The 20,514-nt window shown below is 39.0% G+C and overlaps 1 protein-coding gene across 23 annotated transcripts in view; it reads left to right on the top strand.

Moving 5' to 3' along the window:
- The window catches only part of LOC105466614 (teneurin transmembrane protein 3), a 2,765,046-nt gene that overhangs the window by 2,646,000 nt on the left and 98,532 nt on the right, over positions 1 to 20,514 (top strand). For all 23 annotated transcript variants that reach the window (XM_071092800.1, XM_071092799.1, XM_071092798.1 and 20 more), the window contains one exon: positions 11,154 to 11,339. In XM_071092800.1, coding sequence (XP_070948901.1) covers positions 11,154 to 11,339 — 186 coding nt within the window. The remainder of the gene's footprint in view (positions 1 to 11,153; positions 11,340 to 20,514) is intronic.

Genomic DNA, 20,514 nt, shown 5'->3' with positions numbered 1-20,514 from the left:
AAGATGCTGTGGGAATTACTTGGAATAATGTATATAACATAGTACAAAGCTTGGCTGATAATAAATTCTAAAGATCGCTTCCACCACCATCACTACCATAGAACATCCCTAATCTGAAATTCAAAATGCTCCAAAACTCAAACGTTTTTGAGCACCAACATGATGCTCAAAGGAAATGCTCATTGCAGCATTTCACATTTTGTATTTTCAGATTAGGGATGCTCCACTGGTACGTATTCTGCAAATATTATAACATCTGGAAAAGTTTAAAATCCAAATCACTTCTGGTTCCAAGCAATTTAAATAAAAGATTAGCAAAGATGCAATTGTGAGAAATATCATTATATTCAAGGGACAGTGAAAAAGTATTTGGAGGCAAAAAATTGGATTGGGCCTAATTATGGGGAGTAAGGTTTAGAAATGATAGTTTCAGGCAATGGAGGATTTACCAATAGCACTAATTTGCCCAGTAAGACAACGAGAGTATCGTTTTTGGAAAACTGTCCTGTAGATAATAAGTCAGAGAGCATGAATTGTGAGACTTTGATGGTGAAGAGACAAGCTGGAGGACTTTCCCACAAGTGTGAGGTGATAAGAGGATGAATTCGTTGGGAGTCAGTAGAAATGAAAAAGGTAAATCTGAGGGACATTTGAAAGGAAAAGCAGACAGGACCTGCTGAAAAAGACACAGTAGAGACACGGGTTGAGAAGAGCTGTAAAAATGAAGCAAGGAGAATTGGTGCTAATGTTAATGTCCCTGAATGAAGCAAGAAAGTTGGGAAAGGGTGAGGCTGATTGAAGAGGCAGGACATAGGGAGGCAATGGAAGAGAAGTGAGAAATAGAAAAGAGGATGAATTCTGTTTGGATACTCAAAGTAAGCAAAACTACACAATTCATCAAAAGAAGAGGAAAAATGAGAAAGAGAAACAGGGAAGAGAAGTGGAGGAGGAAGAGGACGATTATAGAGAAGGAAGGACAAAGAGAAGAAATGAGAAAGAAAATGAATTTTACTAGCAGTGTAGAGTGAATAAAAACATCCCACTTAGATTAAATATAAGTCTTGGCTTCAGTGAAGGGGTCTATCTACTCTCCTGCCCCCTTCTCTAAGCCTGTTTAACAGTAAGTGACTGAGAACCAGAACACAGACGCTGAGCTGCCTGGGTTCAAATTTCGGATGGCCATTCACTAGCAATATGACGTTGGGCAAGTTATTTAATATCTCTGTGCCTCTGTTTCTTTGTATGTAAAATGGAGATAATTACAAGACTACTTTATACAGTTGAGGTAAGGCTGAAATGAGTTAGTACGTGAAAAGCACTTAGAATAGCACCTTACACAGTACGTGCTCAGTAAGTGTTAACCACTAATAGACGTAGTAGAGGGTGGTGATAGTAGTCACTATGGTAGAAGTATTCTAAAGGCTAATTGTAGTTTGTCATACTTAATTTCTCATCAATTCAGAGGAGCTTCCACATTAGTGATTGGACATGGTTCCCCAAATGTGAAATTTATGAAATGCAAATTGTTTCCTCTATTAGTACAATCAAATGGCATAAAATGACATGAAATATTGTGCTGAGAAGCTAATTCACATGTTTATTTTTAGCAAGAAGTAAAAAGACTAGTAATTTTTACAAATTGCTGTTTCCTGGCCTTTCAAGAACCTTGGGTGACATCTCTGCTGCCCTCTGAGTCAGTATCAGCATGACAGATTTCTCTGCTACTCTTTACCTCCTACAAATTGAATCCTGGAAGCCCAGACTAACAAATGTTTCCTATCAGCTAATTGATAATATTCATGAAAATTTTCTATTGAACTCATATACTACTGAGAGACAAGTTTTCATCCTTTCTCCTTCCCATTCTGATTTTTGTATGAGATGAGTTTTCTTCCTCCTTCCCTCCCTCTCTTATCTCTCCTTCCTTCCTTCCTTCCTTCCTTCCTTCCTTCCTTCCTTCCTCCCTCCCTCCCTCCCTCCCTCCCTCCCTCCCTCCCTCCTTCTCTTCTTACCCTCCTTCCTGTTTTATTCACTCTCCCTCATCTTTTGGCCCATACACCTCTGGCTTGCTTGAGGAACCAGAAACTTTGGTGAGAAAATTCACATCTGCTAGAGCAAATAACATGTATAGAATAAATAAGAGTAAAAACACAAATTGGGATCTGGATTAGAGAGAGCCTGAAATGTCTTATTAAAGAATTTTAGGGATATTACCACCAACCAACACTTATCCAGCATGAGTGAGTGGTATTATTTTAAATAACACGTTAACTTGTTTTGTCCTCTATTCGTAAAATATATTTTGTAATTACATATAATTTACATATAAAATAAGCATTTAGTGTTTTCTGTTGAGTTTTTACCTATACTAAAAAACCCTTTCCGGGGGGGGCGGAGCAAGATGGCCGAATAGGAACAGCTCCAGTCTCCAACTCCCAGCGCGAGCGACACAGAAGACCGGTGATTTCTGCATTTTCAACCGAGGTACTGGGTTCATCTCACTGGGGAGTGCCGGACAATCGGTGCTGGTCAGCTGCTGCAGCCCGACCAGCGAGAGCTGAAGCAGGGCGAGGCATCACCTCACCTGGGAAGCGCAAGGGGGAAGGGAATCCCTTTTCCTAGCCAGGGGAACTGAGACACACAACACCTGGAAAATCGGGTAACTCCCACCCCAATACTGCACTTTAAGCAAACAGGCACACCAGGAGATCATATCCCACACCTGGCCGGGAGGGTCCCACACCCACGGAGCCTCCCTCATTGCTAGCACAGCAGTCTGCGATCTACCGGCAAGGCAGCAGCAAGGCTGGGGGAGGGGCGCCCGCCATTGCTGAGGCTTAAGTAGGTAAACAAAGCTGCTGGGAAGCTCGAACTGGGTGGAGCTCACAGCAGCTCAAGGAAACTTGCCTGTCTCTGTAGACTCCACCTCTGGGGACAGGGCACAGTAAACAATAACAAACACAGCAGAAAGCTCTGCAGACGCAAACGACTCTGACAGCTTTGAAGAGAGCAGTGGATCTCCCAACACGGAGGTTGAGATCTGAGAAGGGACAGACTCCCTGCTCAGGTGGGTCCCTGACCCCTGAGTAGCCTAACTGGGAGACATCCCCCACTAGGGGCAGTCTGACACCCCACACCTCACAGGGTGGAGTACACCCCTGAGAGGAAGCTTCCAAAGCAAGAATCAGACAGGTACACTCGCTGTTCAGAAATATTCTATCTATTGCAGCGTCTGCTGCTGATATCCAGGCAAACAGGGTCTGGAGTGGACCTCAAGCAATCTCCAACAGACCTACAGCTGAGGGTCCTGACTGTTAGAAGGAAAACTATCAAACAGGAAGGACACCTACACCAAAACCCCATCAGTACATCACCATCATCAGAGACCAGAGGCAGATAAAACCACAAAGATGGGGAAAATGCAGGGCAGAAAAGCTGGAAATTCAAAAAATAAGAGCGCATCTCCCCCGGCAAAGGAGCACAGCTCATCGCCAGCAACGGATCAAAGCTGGACGGAGAATGACTTTCACAAGATGAGAGAAGAAGGCTTCAGTCCATCAAATTTCTCAGAGCTAAAGGAGGAATTACGTACCCAGCGCAAAGAAACTAAAAATCTTGAAAAACAAGTGGAAGAATTGATAGCTAGAGTAATTAATGCAGAGAAGGTCATAAACGAAATGAAAGAGATGAAAACCATGACACGAGAAATACGTGACAAATGCACAAGCTTCAGTAACCAACTCGATCAACTGGAAGAAAGAGTATCAGCGATTGAGGATCAAATGAATGAAATGAAGCGAGAAGAGAAACCAAAAGAAAAAAGAAGAAAAAGAAATGAACAAAGCCTGCAAGAAGTATGGGATTATGTAAAAAGACCAAATCTACGTCTGATTGGGGTGCCTGAAAGTGAGGGGGAAAATGGAACCAAGTTGGAAAACACTCTTCAGGATATCATCCAGGAGAACTTCCCCAACCTAGTAGGTCAGGCCAACATTCAAATCCAGGAAATACAGAGAACGCCACAAAGATACTCCTCGAGAAGAGCAACTCCAAGACACATAATTGCCAGATTCACCAAAGTTGAAATGAAGGAAAAAATCTTAAGGGCAGCCAGAGAGAAAGGTCGGGTTACCCACAAAGGGAAGCCCATCAGACTAACAGCAGATCTCTCGGCAGAAACTCTACAAGCCAGAAGAGAGTGGGGGCCAATATTCAACGTTCTTAAAGAAAAGAATTTTAAACCCAGAATTTCATATCCAGCCAAACTAAGTTTCATAAGTGAAGGAGAAATAAAATCTTTTACAGATAAGCAAATGCTTAGAGATTTTGTCACCACTAGGCCTGCCTTACAAGAGACCCTGAAGGAAGCACTAAACATGGAAAGGAACAACCGGTACCAGCCATTGCAAAAACATGCCAAAATGTAAAGACCATCGAGGCTAGGAAGAAACTGCATCAACTAACGAGCAAAATAACCAGTTAATATCATAATGGCAGGATCAAGTTCACACATAACAATCTTAACCTTAAATGTAAATGGACTAAATGCTCCACTTAAAAGACACAGACTGGCAAACTGGATAAAGAGTCAAGACCCATCAGTCTGCTGTATTCAGGAGACCCATCTCACACGCAGAGACATACATAGGCTCAAAATAAAGGGATGGAGGAAGATTTACCAAGCAAATGGAGAACAAAAAAAAGCGGGGGTTGCAATACTAGTCTCTGATAAAACAGACTTGAAACCATCAAAGATCAAAAGAGACAAAGAAGGCCATTACATAATGGTAAAGGGATCAATTCAACAGGAAGAGCTAACTATCCTAAATATATATGCACCCAATACAGGAGCACCCAGATTCATAAAGCAAGTCCTTAGAGACTTACAAAGAGACTTAGACTCCCATACAATAATAATGGGAGACTTCAACACTCCACTGTCAACATTAGACAGATCAACGAGACAGAAAGTTAACAAGGATATCCAGGAATTGAACTCATCTCTGCAGCAAGCAGACCTAATAGACATCTATAGAACTCTCCACCCCAAATCAACAGAATATACATTCTTCTCAGCACCACATCGTACTTACTCCAAAATCGACCACGTAATTGGAAGTAAAGCACTCCTCAGCAAATGTACAAGAACAGAAATTATAACAAACTGTCTCTCAGACCACAGTGCAATCAAACTATAACTCAGGACTAAGAAACTCAATCAAAACCGCTCAACTACATGGAAACTGAACAACCTGCTCCTGAATGACTACTGGGTACATAACGAAATGAAGGCAGAAATAAAGATGTTCTTTGAAACCAATTGAGAACAAAGATACAACATACCAGAATCTCTGGGACACATTTAAAGCAGTGTGTAGAGGGAAATTTATAGCACTAAATGCCCACAAGAGAAAGCAGGAAAGATCTAAAATTGACACTCTAACATCGCAATTAAAAGAACTAGAGAAGCAAGAGCAAACACATTCGAAAGGTAGCAGAAGGCAAGAAATAACTAAGATCAGAGCAGAACTGAAGGAGATAGAGACACAAAAAACCCTCCAAAAAATCAATGAATCCAGGAGTTGGTTTTTTGAAAAGATCAACAAAATTGACAGACCACTAGCAAGACTAATAAAGAAGAAAAGAGAGAAGAATCAAATCGACGCAATTAAAAATGATAAAGGGGATATCACCACCGACCCCACAGAAATACAAACTACCATCAGAGAATACTATAAACACCTCTACGCAAATAAACTAGAAAATCTAGAAGAAATGGATAATTTCCTGGACACTTACACTCTTCCAAGACTAAACCAGGAAGAAGTTGAATCCCTGAATAGACCAATAGCAGGCTCTGAAATTGAGGCAATAATTAATAACCTACCAACCAAAAAACGTCCAGGACCAGATGGATTCACAGCTGAATTCTACCAGAGGTACAAGGAGGAGTTGGTACCATTCCTTCTGAAACTATTCCAATCAATAGAAAAAGAGGGAATCCTCCCTAACTCATTTTATGAGGCCAACATCATCCTGATACCAAAGCCTGGCAGAGACACAACAAAAAAAGAGAATTTTAGACCAATATCCCTGATGAACATCGATGCAAAAATCCTCAATAAAATACTGGCAAACCAGATTCAGCAACACATCAAAAAGCTTATCCACCATGATCAAGTGGGCTTCATCCCTGGGATGCAAGGTTGGTTCAACATTCGCAAATCAATAAACATAATCCAGCATATAAACAGAACCAAAGACAAGAACCACATGATTATCTCAATAGATGCAGAAAAGGCTTTTGACAAAATTCAACAGCCCTTCATGCTAAAAACGCTCAATAAATTTGGTATTGATGGAATGTACCTCAAAATAAGAGCTATTTATGACAAACCCACAGCCAATATCATACTGAATGGGCAAAAACTGGAAAAATTCCCTTTGAAAACTGGCACAAGACAGGGATGCCCTGTCTCACCACTCCTATTCAACATAGTGTTGGAAGTTCTGGCTAGGGCAATTAGGCAAGAGAAAGAAATCAAGGGTATTCAGTTAGGAAAAGAAGAAGTCAAATTGTCCCTGTTTGCAGATGACATGATTGTATATTTAGAAAACCCCATTGTCTCAGCCCAAAATCTCCTTAAGCTGATAAGCAACTTCAGCAAAGTCTCAGGATACAAAATTAATGTGCAAAAATCACAAGCATTCTTATACACCAGTAACAGACAAACAGAGAGCCAAATCAGGAATGAACTTCCATTCACAATTGCTTCAAAGAGAATCAAATACCTAGGAATCCAACTTACAAGGGATGTAAAGGACCTCTTCAAGGAGAACTACAAACCACTGCTCAGTGAAATAAAAGAGGACACAAACAAATGGAAGAACATACCATGCTCATGGATAGGAAGAATCAATATCGTGAAAATGGCCATACTGCCCAAGGTAATTTATAGATTCAATGCCATCCCCATCAAGCTACCAATGAGTTTCTTCACAGAATTGGAAAAAACTGCTTTAAAGTTCATATGGAACCAAAAAAGAGCCCGCATCTCCAAGACAATCCTAAGTCAAAAGAACAAAGCTGGAGGCATCACGCTACCTGACTTCAAACTATACTACAAGGCTACAGTAACCAAAACAGCATGGTACTGGTACCAAAACAGAGATACAGACCAATGGAACAGAACAGAGTCCTCAGAAATAATACCACACATCTACAGCCATCTGATCTTTGACAAACCTGAGAGAAACAAGAAATGGGGAAAGGATTCCCTATTTAATAAATGGTGCTGGGAAAATTGACTAGCCATAAGTAGAAAGCTGAAACTGGATCCTTTCCTTACTCCTTATACGAAAATTAATTCAAGATGGATTAGAGACTTAAATGTTAGACCTAATACCATAAAAATCCTAGAGGAAAACCTAGGTAGTACCATTCAGGACATAGGCATGGGCAAAGACTTCATGTCTAAAACACCAAAAGCAACGGCAGCAAAAGCCAAAATTGACAAATGGGATCTCATTAAACTAAAGAGCTTCTGCACAGCAAAAGAAACTACCATCAGAGTGAACAGGCAACCTACAGAATGGGAGAAAATTTTTGCAATCTACTCATCTGACAAAGGGCTAATATCCAGAACCTACAAAGAACTCAAACAAATTTACAAGAAAAAAACAAACAACCCCATCAAAAAGTGGGCAAAGGATATGAACAGACATTTCTCAAAAGAAGACATTCATACAGCCAACAGACACATGAAAAAATGCTCATCATCACTGGCCATCAGAGAAATGCAAATCAAAACCACAATGAGATACCATCTCACACCAGTTAGAATGGCAGTCATTCAAAAGTCAGTAAACAACAGGTGCTGGAGAGGATGTGGAGAAATAGGAACACTTTTACACCGTTGGTGGGATTGTAAACTAGTTCAACCATTATGGAAAACAGTATGGCGATTCCTCAAGGATCTAGAACTAGATGTACCATATGACCCAGCCATCCCATTACTGGGTATATACCCAAAGGATTATAAATTATGCTGCTATAAAGACACATGCACACGTATGTTTATTGCGGCACTATTCACAATAGCAAAGACTTGGAATCAACCCAAATGTCCATCAGTGACAGATTGGATTAAGAAAATGTGGCACATATACACCATGGAATACTATGCAGCCATAAAAAAGGATGAGTTTGCGTCCTTTGTAGGGACATGGATGCAGCTGGAAACCATCATTCTTAGCAAACTGTCACAAGAACAGAAAACCAAACACCGCATGTTCTCACTCATAGGTGGGAACAGAACAATGAGATCACTTGGACTCAGGAAGGGGAACATCACACACCGGGGCCTATCATGGGGAGGGGGGAGGGGGGAGGGATTGCACTGGGATTTATACCTGATGTAAATGACGAGGCGATGGGTGCAGCACAGCAACATGGCACAAGTATACATATGTAACAAACCTGCACGTTATGCACATGTACCCTACAACTTAAAGTATAATAATAATAAATAAATTTTTTAAAAAAAAAGAGAAAAAAAAAAAAAACCCTTTCCACAAAATATATCCAATTAAATGTTATAGAGATAATTACTTCTATAGTGAAGCTACTTGGTTCAGGTCTCTTATGCCTCCATCAGTAAAACGGCATATTAAGACTAGCTGTAGAATAATACTTGCTTGAAATACTGTCATTCAGATTTGCTTCCTACAATTATCCGAGTCGGAAAGGAACAAGCACAATAGCCCCTTTTTTCATATAAAGTTATTATAGTGTATTACCTGAATTATTTTATAAAGGGTAGTTTGTAACTGATACTAAATAACTTAAAAGTTAATTCAGCCCTCTTCATAAAATGATACTGCTATGAATTGGAAAATATACATATAAATGTTAATTAAAAGATTAAATTGGCTGCCAAAAATCACATATCATTATTTTACGTATTTAGACTGAATTTTTTTCATGCTGCTGTAATTATTTTGGTAGTTGAAAATCTAATTTTACCTGTGTACTAAATGACTGTTTAGTCTTAGAGAACAGAGATCTTTATCCTATTCATCTTGGTATCCTCAATGCAAAAAAGAAATTTCACATCTATTCAACTCTCGATAAATAGAGTAGCATAATGAATACAATACTCCATTTTTGAAGAAAGTAATTATAATAAGTATAGAAAAAAATCTTTATGAAACTTTGCTATTAGCTGCAGAAAGACAGAAAACCCACTTAGAATTAATAGTAAAGATCTCAAATATGCTTCCAATCATGCTGTGAAAATATCTGGTCTTGTGTGCCTCAAATTTATCTGATTATTGCACAGTTCTCATTTAAAGCTTATAAAAGCACTGTTATTTTACATTTGTGGCTTAAAGTTTACAAGCAGTATAATTCTGAATTTCTAAGTGAATGCTAGAGGAAAACACTGTACTCACTACCTCTTCTGTTGTTGTGGAAATGACCTTCACATATCTAAATTCAATAAGAGAGTAGACTTTACACCGGAAGAAACATTTGGTTAAGCTGCTAAAAGAGAATAAATGAATTATTTCCATCTGAAAGTTTATAGGTTTGAAAGCAACAGGGCTTTCCTCTATCTTCATCAGCAGTTTGTTCATTAATTAGCCCTTCAATTCCACTTCAATTAAATTAACTCTAATTAATAAGTTCATTACAAAGATTGACGCGCCTTGCTCAAAGCTAGTGTGCTAAATGCTGATAAACACCATCACCCTAATGAAAAATTGATTAGATTGAATAAAAAGGGTACCTCAGAAAGAAACCTCTCGCTTCTAGAGCTGGGTTGATATTATGTTGCTCTGAAGTTAATCAAACTATCTTGGATCTCTTAATCAAAAATTTAATTCAAAGGAGATAGAAAATATTGCCTAAAAAAACCTGTGTGCTACCCTCTTCCAGTTAATAGTCCTGGGTGTTGTTTATAAAAAATACTACAACTCTCATAGTGCCTTGATAAGGTGTTTAAAGTTAGCCTGTAAGATAGAGAATCACGTGTCTGAGAAATGTTATTTGGGGAATGAATAGGAAAAACAGAACATGTGACTGCATAAACAGCTACTATTTTTTAATCAAATAAAGGTTTAGTACATTTTCTGTTTGTTAGAAATGATTTTAGGTTTTTATTGTTCAGTGCTTTATTTTTGCAAGAAAATGAAAACTAATCAACGGTCTTAGAATTTCAGGGGTATTACCCCAAAAAACTATAGCTAACTTTAACCTTATATGTAAAGAGTAAAATGAAATAACCTTCAAAGTTTCTTTTACCTTTCCCTCTCCCTGTCTCTCAATTGGAACTAGTTAAAGAAAGCTGTTAAGAAAGCTTAAAAAATTTTTCTTACACATCTGAATTCTTTTTAAAGAGCTAACCTGGTATAACATTTGAAGTCATTTGGTAACTTATGCTCTTTTCAGTAATTCTAGGAATTGAAAAACTTTGTTTTTCAAAGGAGAGTCAATTATATGTATTATTAAACTGGTTTTGTACTGTGGACTAAGAAATTTGTATCTGTCAACAGTACAAATTTACTGACTAGGAGAAACAGTTTCCTTTTACATGCATGTCTGTGTCAGAAGCAAGCTAATTTGCTTACCAAAGTAGATTCCTCTTCGTGAAAGTTTCTGAATATTTAAAACATTTAAATGTGGCATTAGAAATAACCCCTTTTCAAATTCTTGCCATATGTATGAAACCCAAGCCTGTTAGATACCTGAGATGCTGAAATATTTCATTAATTTGGGGGTGGGGATATGGGGACCTGTTTTCTTGGTGATAGATGTATATAAACATGACTACTCTCTATATATGTAATGTTTTCTATCTAAAGTATTATATATATAAAGAAATTATTTCTAGCAATTGTCATGTGTATTTTATGCATGATTAGAGCAGCATGTAAAATTAAATGATGAATAAAGATGTAGAGTTCCACCATTGATAATTTCCTAGTAGTCGGTGCTGAAATTTACTTAACATACAAATACTTCTGATTTCTTTTTGATGATTTTGTGTTTCACTTGAACAAATGTGAGTGGAAGATGGAGCGCTGCTTATTAATTCCCCTTCTCCCTCCCGCTACCCTTCTCTCCTGTTTTGCTTCCTCTTCCTCCCACGCAGAAATATGTTCTGTGGACTGTGGCTCACACGGCGTTTGCATGGGGGGGACGTGTCGCTGTGAAGAAGGCTGGACGGGCCCAGCGTGTAATCAGAGAGCCTGCCATCCCCGCTGTGCCGAGCATGGAACCTGCAAGGATGGCAAGTGCGAATGCAGCCAGGGCTGGAATGGAGAGCACTGCACTATTGGTAGGCTCACTGCACGTCTGTGTCTATCTGTCCCCCTCCTCCCAGAGAAGAGTCCCCATGGTCAGCTGTTTTCAACTTGGAAAAGGCCTGTTCTTTGCATTATTTTTTACTTGTCTTTCTTAACACGAAGTTATTTTTTAAATATGGTTGTCATTTTATGATGGCAATTCAGTTCTTTTTAGAACAGCTATCACACATATGAGGTTTAAACTTTTATTCCTTGGTTTTGGGGATGGCCACGTAAATGGACTCACATAAAACAGACTTAATGATTTGTTTATAAGTGAAGTTTTATCAAATATTACTTCTTGATGTTCCATATTGCCATTGCATTTCTTAATAGCAGATTCTCCACTTTAGAAAAAAATACTTTAAATTTTTTTCAAATATATGGCCTTGTTGGCTGCTGTAGTTTCCAGAATCACACAGCTTAGACTTGCCCATATCTTGAGTCTCTACAAAAGAGGTTTGACTTTTTATGACTTTATTTTGTGGTATCATGAGAAATAAAGTTGAGTAAAATGCACAAATCTCGCTGCTTTTAAACAAACCTATATGGTTAACACTTTTTCATATATGATGACATTTGTGAACATCTATAGGTTAAAGAAAACCATCAGATAGATGTTTCAGATAAAAACGCTAGTACATAAACAATATTTAGCGTAGATACAAAAGTATCCAAAATATATATATCATATTTTCAAGATCCTCAGTGTCATTGCTTTTACCATTTGTCACTAAAATTAAAATGTCTAATTTTAAAACTACAACAAAAGTATGTAATAAATTTCTACATCACTTCAGTGAAAGTACACAATATTAGTTATAAATGGCACAGTCCTACGAAAATTTCAGAATTGGTGGTATAGTATTTCTCCACATTGTTTTACATTCCTAGGGTGAAAGTTGATAAATCTGTTGTGGGGAGTGTCAGTATCTTTTAAAGATTTCTTCTTCTGATGTATCTGTAAGTATTAGGTACTTTGCTTTTTTGCTTTTTTGGGTAGCCAGAAACTTTGTCATGGGAAAATTGAAATCACATATGTCTTATAAATTGTCACAAGTGTGTCGTTATAAACTTCATGGAAGGTTTTTTCTAGTCTTAATGCCATCCTTGACATCTGTTTCAAGGGTCTCACCGCACCCCCACACTGGTGATCTTCAAGAAGAACTCAGGACCCAGAGGTAGTTGTATCATGGCTGTAATGTGTCACAACCAGCAAGAAAAAAAGACATATCCCGCAGAGTCTGCAGAAATCCATGCACAGCCTTCCCACCTTCCTTCTCTCCCACTGGGAGAGGTCACATGTAGAACGCTCTTTTTCCCAGCAGCGAAATAAATCAACATGTGTGCAGTATTTCTGCCCAAGGAAGCCTGTTCGAGACTTAGAGCAAGCTTGTCCAGCCTGTGGCCTGTGGGCCATATGCAGCCCAGGACAGCTTTGAATGAGGCCCAACACAAATTCATAAACCTTCCTAAAACAGAGATTTTTTTGGCAATTTTTTAGCTCATCAGCTATTGTTAGTGTTAATGTATGTTATGTGTGGTCCAAGACGATTTTTATTCTTCCATGGTGGCCCGGGGAAGCCTAAAGATTGGACTTCCCTGACTTAGAGTCTAAGGTTTTTATTGGGGCTGTTCTAGGAGGTATCCTCTGTCTGCCACAACCACCAAAATCCTAACTCTCCTAAGAAGAGCGGGTGTGGACAAAGTAACCTTATCAGTGTAGGGGACATCCACATTTCCAGATACCAGCCAAGGGACAGCCCGCCAAAATCCTGCGAATCAGACCCGCTGTTAGCTCTTAATTGCACAGCATCCTTGGAGCTTCACTGGTTGAATTGGAGCTTCCTGCCTGCAGCTGGGGAAACATGTATAGTTTCTGCTGAAATCAACAACAGGTGCCCACAGTCCTAGCGCTTGCACAGGGCTCGTACCCACTGATGTGGCCTTCCCCTCCCAAAGAGAGGCCTTCTGGGGCAGTGGCAGAGATTGTTCATGTGAACTACATTAAGGCAGAAAAAAATTGATGAGCAGGATTTGTGTATCCTTTTGTGGCCATACAAGGGACAATGCAATACCTCTATAACCAAACAGCTCCATGTCCCAGATGCCAGAATGCCTATATACCAGAGGCAGGGCGGGAAAACTATACCTCTGATCATATCCCCTTCTTTATGACCCCACCACCCGATACCCAATCAGAAGAAGTGAATTGAGTCTAGCTGAGGGAGAAAAGTGATGATCTGACTGTATGTATCTTAGGAAGTACAGCAAACACGTGTGTACAGCTTTGAAAACCAGGAAGTGTACCAAAAAGTTATCCACTGGCAGATTTAACTTACCAACCAATAGTTATTCACCAGATCATTTTAATGTTGTTCTCAGTGGCCTTGGTATTATTACAGGGATAATAGTTTCCCGTAGATGAGCTGTTTTTGAACAAATTCCTAGTTATTTAGGAACAAACAGGATTTTTGTTAGCAGTGGGTCTTTGTATTACAATTTAATAAACCCTGCAATAGTTCTTAACAATTCCATTTTCTATTATTTTCATTTATTCTGTTGCTTTATACTCCATATGAGTAGCAGTGTGGGAAATAAGGGACCTGCTTCATTTAAAAATAAATCCTAGATGTGAACCTTTTAAAAGATGCAGAGTGCCTTTAAAGCATTTTCTGCTCTTTTATACTAATAAGATGAGTTTTTTCCAATGTTGGCCTACAAAGATCCAATTGCCTTTCCCCTGTTTCCTTACTACCTGTGTATATGCCCACCATAGTTTCCTGGTTAGGGGGTTAGGGCCCTAAGTGGCCCTAAGGGACCATTTGTGAGCCACGGATTGAACACCCAGGAAACTCTGGTGTGTTTTCTCACTTGGGATGGTTACTGTTGTTGCATTTCCTCTCCATTTCAACTCTTATGCATCTGGCTGAAAGAAGCTGCCACTTGATGAAAGAATGCTCATAAATCAGCAAGATTGTTTTCTTTCTCCATATTATGTGCCATCTCATTGAATACCAAACAGGGAGGTTAATTGAAAGAGAAATGGAGGAGAAAGTAAACAGAAGCAAACAAAAGTTCCCACTAGAAAGCAAAGGACATTCTTCATTAGTCATCTTACTGTCTTCATAAACTCTGTCCATACTTTCATAAAACCATAGGCATTTTGAGAGTAAAACAGGTTATGAATTTGAAGTGTTCACTGAACGCCCTATCTACCTGAAAGGATTCCATTCTGATATTTTTGTTAGAGTATTCATATTTTCCTCTCATTATGAATCATGTGTTCAGCAAATTAGGCATATTCGTCCGCAGGTTCATCGTCCCAAGTCCTCCTTTCTTGGGTTTCCCTTTGATTAGTGATGCATGCAGATGGAAAATGAAACAAGGAGAAATCTACTTTTAGCAATATTGTGATTAAAATAGATATTCTCCTTTCCTCCCCATAAGTCATTCATGATTATAAGACCCTTTAATAAATAAAGAGAAAGAGAAGTTACATGATTAAGCCACATCAAATAAGCACCAGTACTTACTGCTAAAATGATTTGATAGTAATAGCACTGATACAGATGCTCCACTACAAAAATACTCTCTGTTATATGTGACCGTTCCATATAAGCTTCAAAGGATTCTATTCATGGGCTGCCGTTGTTTTTCATGAGGTAGGAAAGATGTAAAAATATTTAGAGAATTCAGAGACAAGTTAAAAATATATTAAATGTAATGAAATGTTTTTTAAATAATAGTTGACATAATAAGAATATTATCTGGCTATCTCTGTGGAAAACTTAAACAGTTCTGTAATATGAGAGTTGAGGTAGGTCAGAGAAATTGGGCTTCTTCTTGCTTAGAAAAAGAGGGAAAATCTCCTGTGGGAATGACCTGTAGATGCAGTTAGTTGGCCGCAGATGCAATGCAAATGCAGCGGTAGGCTCTGCTGAACAGATGTTATAGGCAGAATCAGTCACTTTTAAGTGTAATACGAAGTAAATAACCTGGGCAATGATAAATACTAAATACCAAATTTTGACAACTGCGAACCTATCACTTCCACAAGAACTATTCTTTTTGGTATTTGTGGAAGAGATTTACCCCAGAAGTCATTCATTTGTATCCCAGAGAATTGGAGGCTGTAGATGAGATCGAGACCACAGCAGGGAAATGATTGAATAATGTATTTGATTATTATCTACCAGGGAGGGTTGTTGTGAAGGGAAAGAAGGCTCAGCTCTCTGTAGACAGGCAAGTTGTCTTCTGGAGGCTGATTGGCATTTTCCATTTATCCAGGAGATAGAAGTGAAGTGGAGAACATGGGTTTATATTGTATAAATGTTTGTTAGATATAATGAAGAATCTCGAGTCAGAAAGCATATTTAAATCCTGGAACAAGCTACTCAAGAAATTTGGGAACCTCCCAAGTAATCATAGTATTGTTAAAGCTTCATACTGTGATTACTTAGGTGTGAAACACTGGAGGTTTTGTCAGTTCTTTTTGTTAGCTTAAGGAGTATTTTTAGAATGGGAGTTTTTTTTTCTTTAACTTCTCTCCATCCATTATCCTAAAAGATCAAGTCTCTTGTGTAATAGCCCTATTTGAAGGACCCCTCGAGGTCTCTTGCAGTTCTAGGATTTTTTCACTGTTGATAATTTCTGCTTTATTTGGAAAACTACTAGATTTAAACTTGGGGTTCTCTTTTTGTCTCTATGTCATTTAACTTTTGTTTTTGCTTTTCCTGTGGCACTGAAACATAGCAAGAAACCATCTTCACTTTTTCAGATCACTTGGGGTTCGTTTTATGGGATGCTCTACTTTGCATGCCTCGCTTACTTTTTATTTGTTAATTAATTCATTTATTTGTCCAATAAGCAATTATTGAACATCTCTTCTGTGATACTAAGAACGATTTCTTACAAAACTCGGGGTAACATAAATAAAAAAGGTATGGGCTTTGACATTTTAAATAAAATGTTTATAAGTCAGTTTTACAATTTATTCACTATAACTGGTGTTTTGTTTTGTTTTGTTTTGTTTTGTTTTTTGAGATGGAATCTCACTCTGTCACGCAGGCTGGAGTGCAATGGCGTAGTCTCGGCTCACTGCAAACTCCGCCTCCTGGGTTCAAGTGATTCTCCTGCCTCAGCCTCCCAAGTAGCTGGGGTTACAGGCACCCACCACCACACCCAGCTAATTTTTGTATTTTTTTAGTAGAGGTGGGGTTTCACCATGTTGGCCAGTCCGGTCTCAAACTCCTGACCTCAGGTGATCCACCCACCTCGGCCTCTCAAAGTGCTGGGATTACAGGCGTGAGCCACCACGCCTGTCCTTGAACTTGTATCTTAACTGTTCTCAGCCTCAGTTGGGTTTTTTCCCAAATGTAAAATGGCTGTAATAGTACATATATGAGATTTTGAAGCAGAATACTGTAATGTTTAAAAGCTTTGGGAATTAGAATTCTTTCCATACCACTGAGTGACCTTGGGCAAGTCATTTAACCTGTTTTATATGAAATGTGAGTATTATGTACTTCATGGGATTATTAGAATTAAATGGAATACTAGAATGTAAAGCATTTAGCAAATGATGTTCAATAAATTCAAGTTTTAATTTTGTTATTAAGTATAAATGAGACAAAGTACAACCCAGAAAATGTTTTGGGTGCCAACATTCAAAAACAAGAACAACAGAACAAAACTCCTGTCCAGGAAATTTACTTTAAAGAGTTAATGACATTTCCATTTTATTGTTATAAAATATAATCTAGTCTCATAATGGATATTGTTTAACAAGAAATTTTTATGTTTTGGTTAATGGTTTGAGAGTTGGTTTTATTTTTTTTTTATTTCCGTTTATTTTTTTATTTTTGAGAAGGGTCTCACTCTGTTGCCCAGGCTGGACCACAGTGGTACAGGCATGGCTCACTGCAGCCTCTGCCTCCCGAGCCCAAGTGATCCTCCCACCTCAGCCTCCCAAATAGCTGGGACCACAGGAGTGTGCCACCACACCTGGCTAATTTTTTGTATTTTTGTAGAGAAGGGGTTTCTTCATGTTGCCCAGGCAGGCTGGTCTCACACTACAGGACACAAGCAATCCACCCACCTCAGCCTCCCAAGGTGCTGGGATTATAAGCATGAGCCACCGTACCCAGCCGAGCGTTGTTTTTTCAAATCGTGATGATGAAAGAAAGGTGGAGGATATTGATGTATTTTTCTTCTAGCAATGTCTCAAGCACAGAGTTGTTTATTGAGCTACATTGATTTTCATGTACTTTTAGGCAATTCAAATGGAAATGTAGCCTAGGGGACATCCTAATTCCTTTAAACTACAAAAGACCAGCTATTTGTTTTTATTCTAATTCTCAGTACATTGGGAAACGAGATCATTAATGATCACAAAGACGGGCTTTGTTTGCTCAGACAAAACTTACACATGCAGTACTCAGCATCGTCTGTTAAACACCAGGGCTGCTCTTGGGCTTTGGGAGGCTGAAGATTAGAAACTGCAAATGAAATGCACACAGCCGGGGAGGTATTTCGGAAACAATGTGGGGTGGAAAGAGAGAAAGATCAAAACTTTTACTGGTACGGACAAGCTTAGGCTTGGTGTTCTAATTCTTATCTCAGATAATGGTGAAAGAATAGTATTTTAATTGTTAAAAAGTAGGTGACAAATTTGAAAATAAAGTGACCGCTCTGATAGATGCTTGACTTAAATTACAAAACTCAGTATTCTTCGGAACTTTTGCAGTGTTTCCCAAATTGAGCATCATATCCAAAATAAAACAACGTGTAATTCTGAAAATGTCTTTGTAGATTTTAAGTCACATTTTGTTGATAATTTCCATTCACAGTGGATATAGGACACCACATCATGCCCACAAATGGCTGTTCTGGGAGGCGTTTGGCTTCAACATCAGTCAGTGGTTGGTAGTGGTGACGAAAGGCAACCCTGCACCAAACTACCAGCATCCCTGACCTTGCCAGAGACAGGTTTACTGTGAAGCTGGTGAAGCATGAATGTCAGGGTTTCATTTGCACTGGCCCCTCCTGAGATCCCACAAGGGGACACCATGGGTTCAGGTGTCATATGTTAATATAAAACTTGCAAATCAGCTGACTTCTGACTCTTCACACTCCAACTTCCTTTTCACCACACTTTTCCTCATGCAGGATGGCATTGGGGTGGCTGTGGGCGTTGTGAGAATTCCGATAAGAAGAATTTGATCTGGGGGTACATTTAGTTTCGATTGAATGGGATATGCATATGAGGTGTGAAATCACTTCTGTCTCTGGTTGTTACTGCTAGCCACCCGGGAATCTTCCTACCTTCCACTGACTCACCTAGTGACACGAAAGTACAGGGTCAGGGAGTAATTAGATGAAGATACAACTTTGTCTTGTGGAGCTTTGCACTAGAAGCAAGTAGGTATTGGAGGAGAAATAAGGTTTGAAATGTATGGAAATAGAAGCTGGTCTGGAAAATTCCTCATGTCATCAAATACCTAAAATGCCTAATTAAAGCGGAAGTTTTCTCCTACCAGGCGTGTACTTGATAATAGAGTTTATATAATTATAAACATGCCATAGCTTTTCCTTTTAGATGAGTATTTCTCCTTTGAGTATTTGTCTGAATTCCTGTATTTGTAGGGTATAACTCCGTAGCAGTACTGCAAATATTAAGTTCAACGGTGTGTGAAATCACATGTGTTACGCATCCCAGAGTATCACTGAATCACATGAGTGCACCAGAAAGTCTTGTTTATGTGATATGAAATACTGACATTGCAAAGTTAACATAAAACTCAAAATATTCTACTGTGCAGACATCACAACAAAATAGTTAATGAGTATTATCAACTCAGCATATTTAAGATCAGTTTATTACACAATAAAAAAAAAAGCCTTTCCAAACTTGACAATAATGGCACAAATTTACATGACATTACCAATAACAAATTTTGAAGTCAATTGGACTACTACTGATAGTTTTATCAATAATGAAAAGTAAACTATCACACAGAATATAGACTGAATTATCTTTCTATACTCTCTATAGAAAATATTACAAAAATCATTGTCATATAAAGAGGCAATTAAAGAGTAATTATAGCCCAAAAATATAGGAAAAATGTTCATTTAGAGGCATGGCAAGCACTGAATAAAAAAAATGTATATGGGGCCAGACACAGTTGCTCATGCCTGTAATCCCGGCACTTTGGGAGGCCAAGGCGGGTAGATCATGAGGTCAGGAGATCAGGACCATCCTGGCTAACGTGGTGAAACCCCATCTCTACTAAATATACAAAAATTAGCTGGGCATGGTGGTGCATGCCTGTTATCCCAGCTACTCAGGAGGCTGAGGCAGGAGAATAGCTTGAACCAGGGAGTCAGAGGTTGCAGTGAACTGAGATTGCCCCACTGCACTCCAGCCTGGTGACAGAGCGAGACTCCGTCTCAAAAAAAAAAAAAAAAAAATGTGTATGGTTTCTCTGATATTTGTGGGATTAACTGAAAAATAATGTTTTGTTGTGGTTTTTCTCATTCTACATCCTTTTATACCAATTTCCTATTTATATTTTGATATTCTTTTTCTTAAAGAGGGCCTCCCACATTAGTAAATTTCAGACCCATAAACCCTGGATTTCCCCCTGGTTCCAGCTCTGTCACTTCATGTCTGTATGATCTTGGGAAATTACTTTAAGCCCGCTGTGCCTCAGTTTCCTCATCTATAAAGTGGGAATGAAAATAATAACTACCTTGTAGAGTTCCTGAGGGTATTAAATGGGCCAGGTCATGTGGAAGAGCACTTAGCACAGTGCCTGGCATGCAGTAAACACCCTATAGATGTGTCTTCTTGTTGTTGTTGCTAGTCTCTGGACTGAAATTCATAACAAACTGACTGTGACTAATTCCTCCCTGCTAAATCTTGTCTCTAGGCAGAGGAATTAGCCTCGGCTAATTCCTCCAGAAAAACAGGAGTGCATGCTGGATACAAGGAGAACTAATCCCTTCTACTTCCTGACACATGAATAGTCTGGACATAGATGCCTCGTGATCTGTCATTCACAGTGGAGAGTGGGGTCACCAAGGAGGCGGCAGGCATGGAGTTGAGGGGGAGATTCTCCTAAACTGACTTGATTGGCCCTGGAAATCCAGGGGAAAGTCTCC

This window comes from Macaca nemestrina, chromosome 3 (genome assembly GCF_043159975.1).
Source record: "Macaca nemestrina isolate mMacNem1 chromosome 3, mMacNem.hap1, whole genome shotgun sequence".
In the NCBI taxonomy this organism is placed as follows: domain Eukaryota; kingdom Metazoa; phylum Chordata; class Mammalia; order Primates; family Cercopithecidae; genus Macaca; species Macaca nemestrina.
This window is presented reverse-complemented; position numbering and strand designations above follow the sequence as displayed.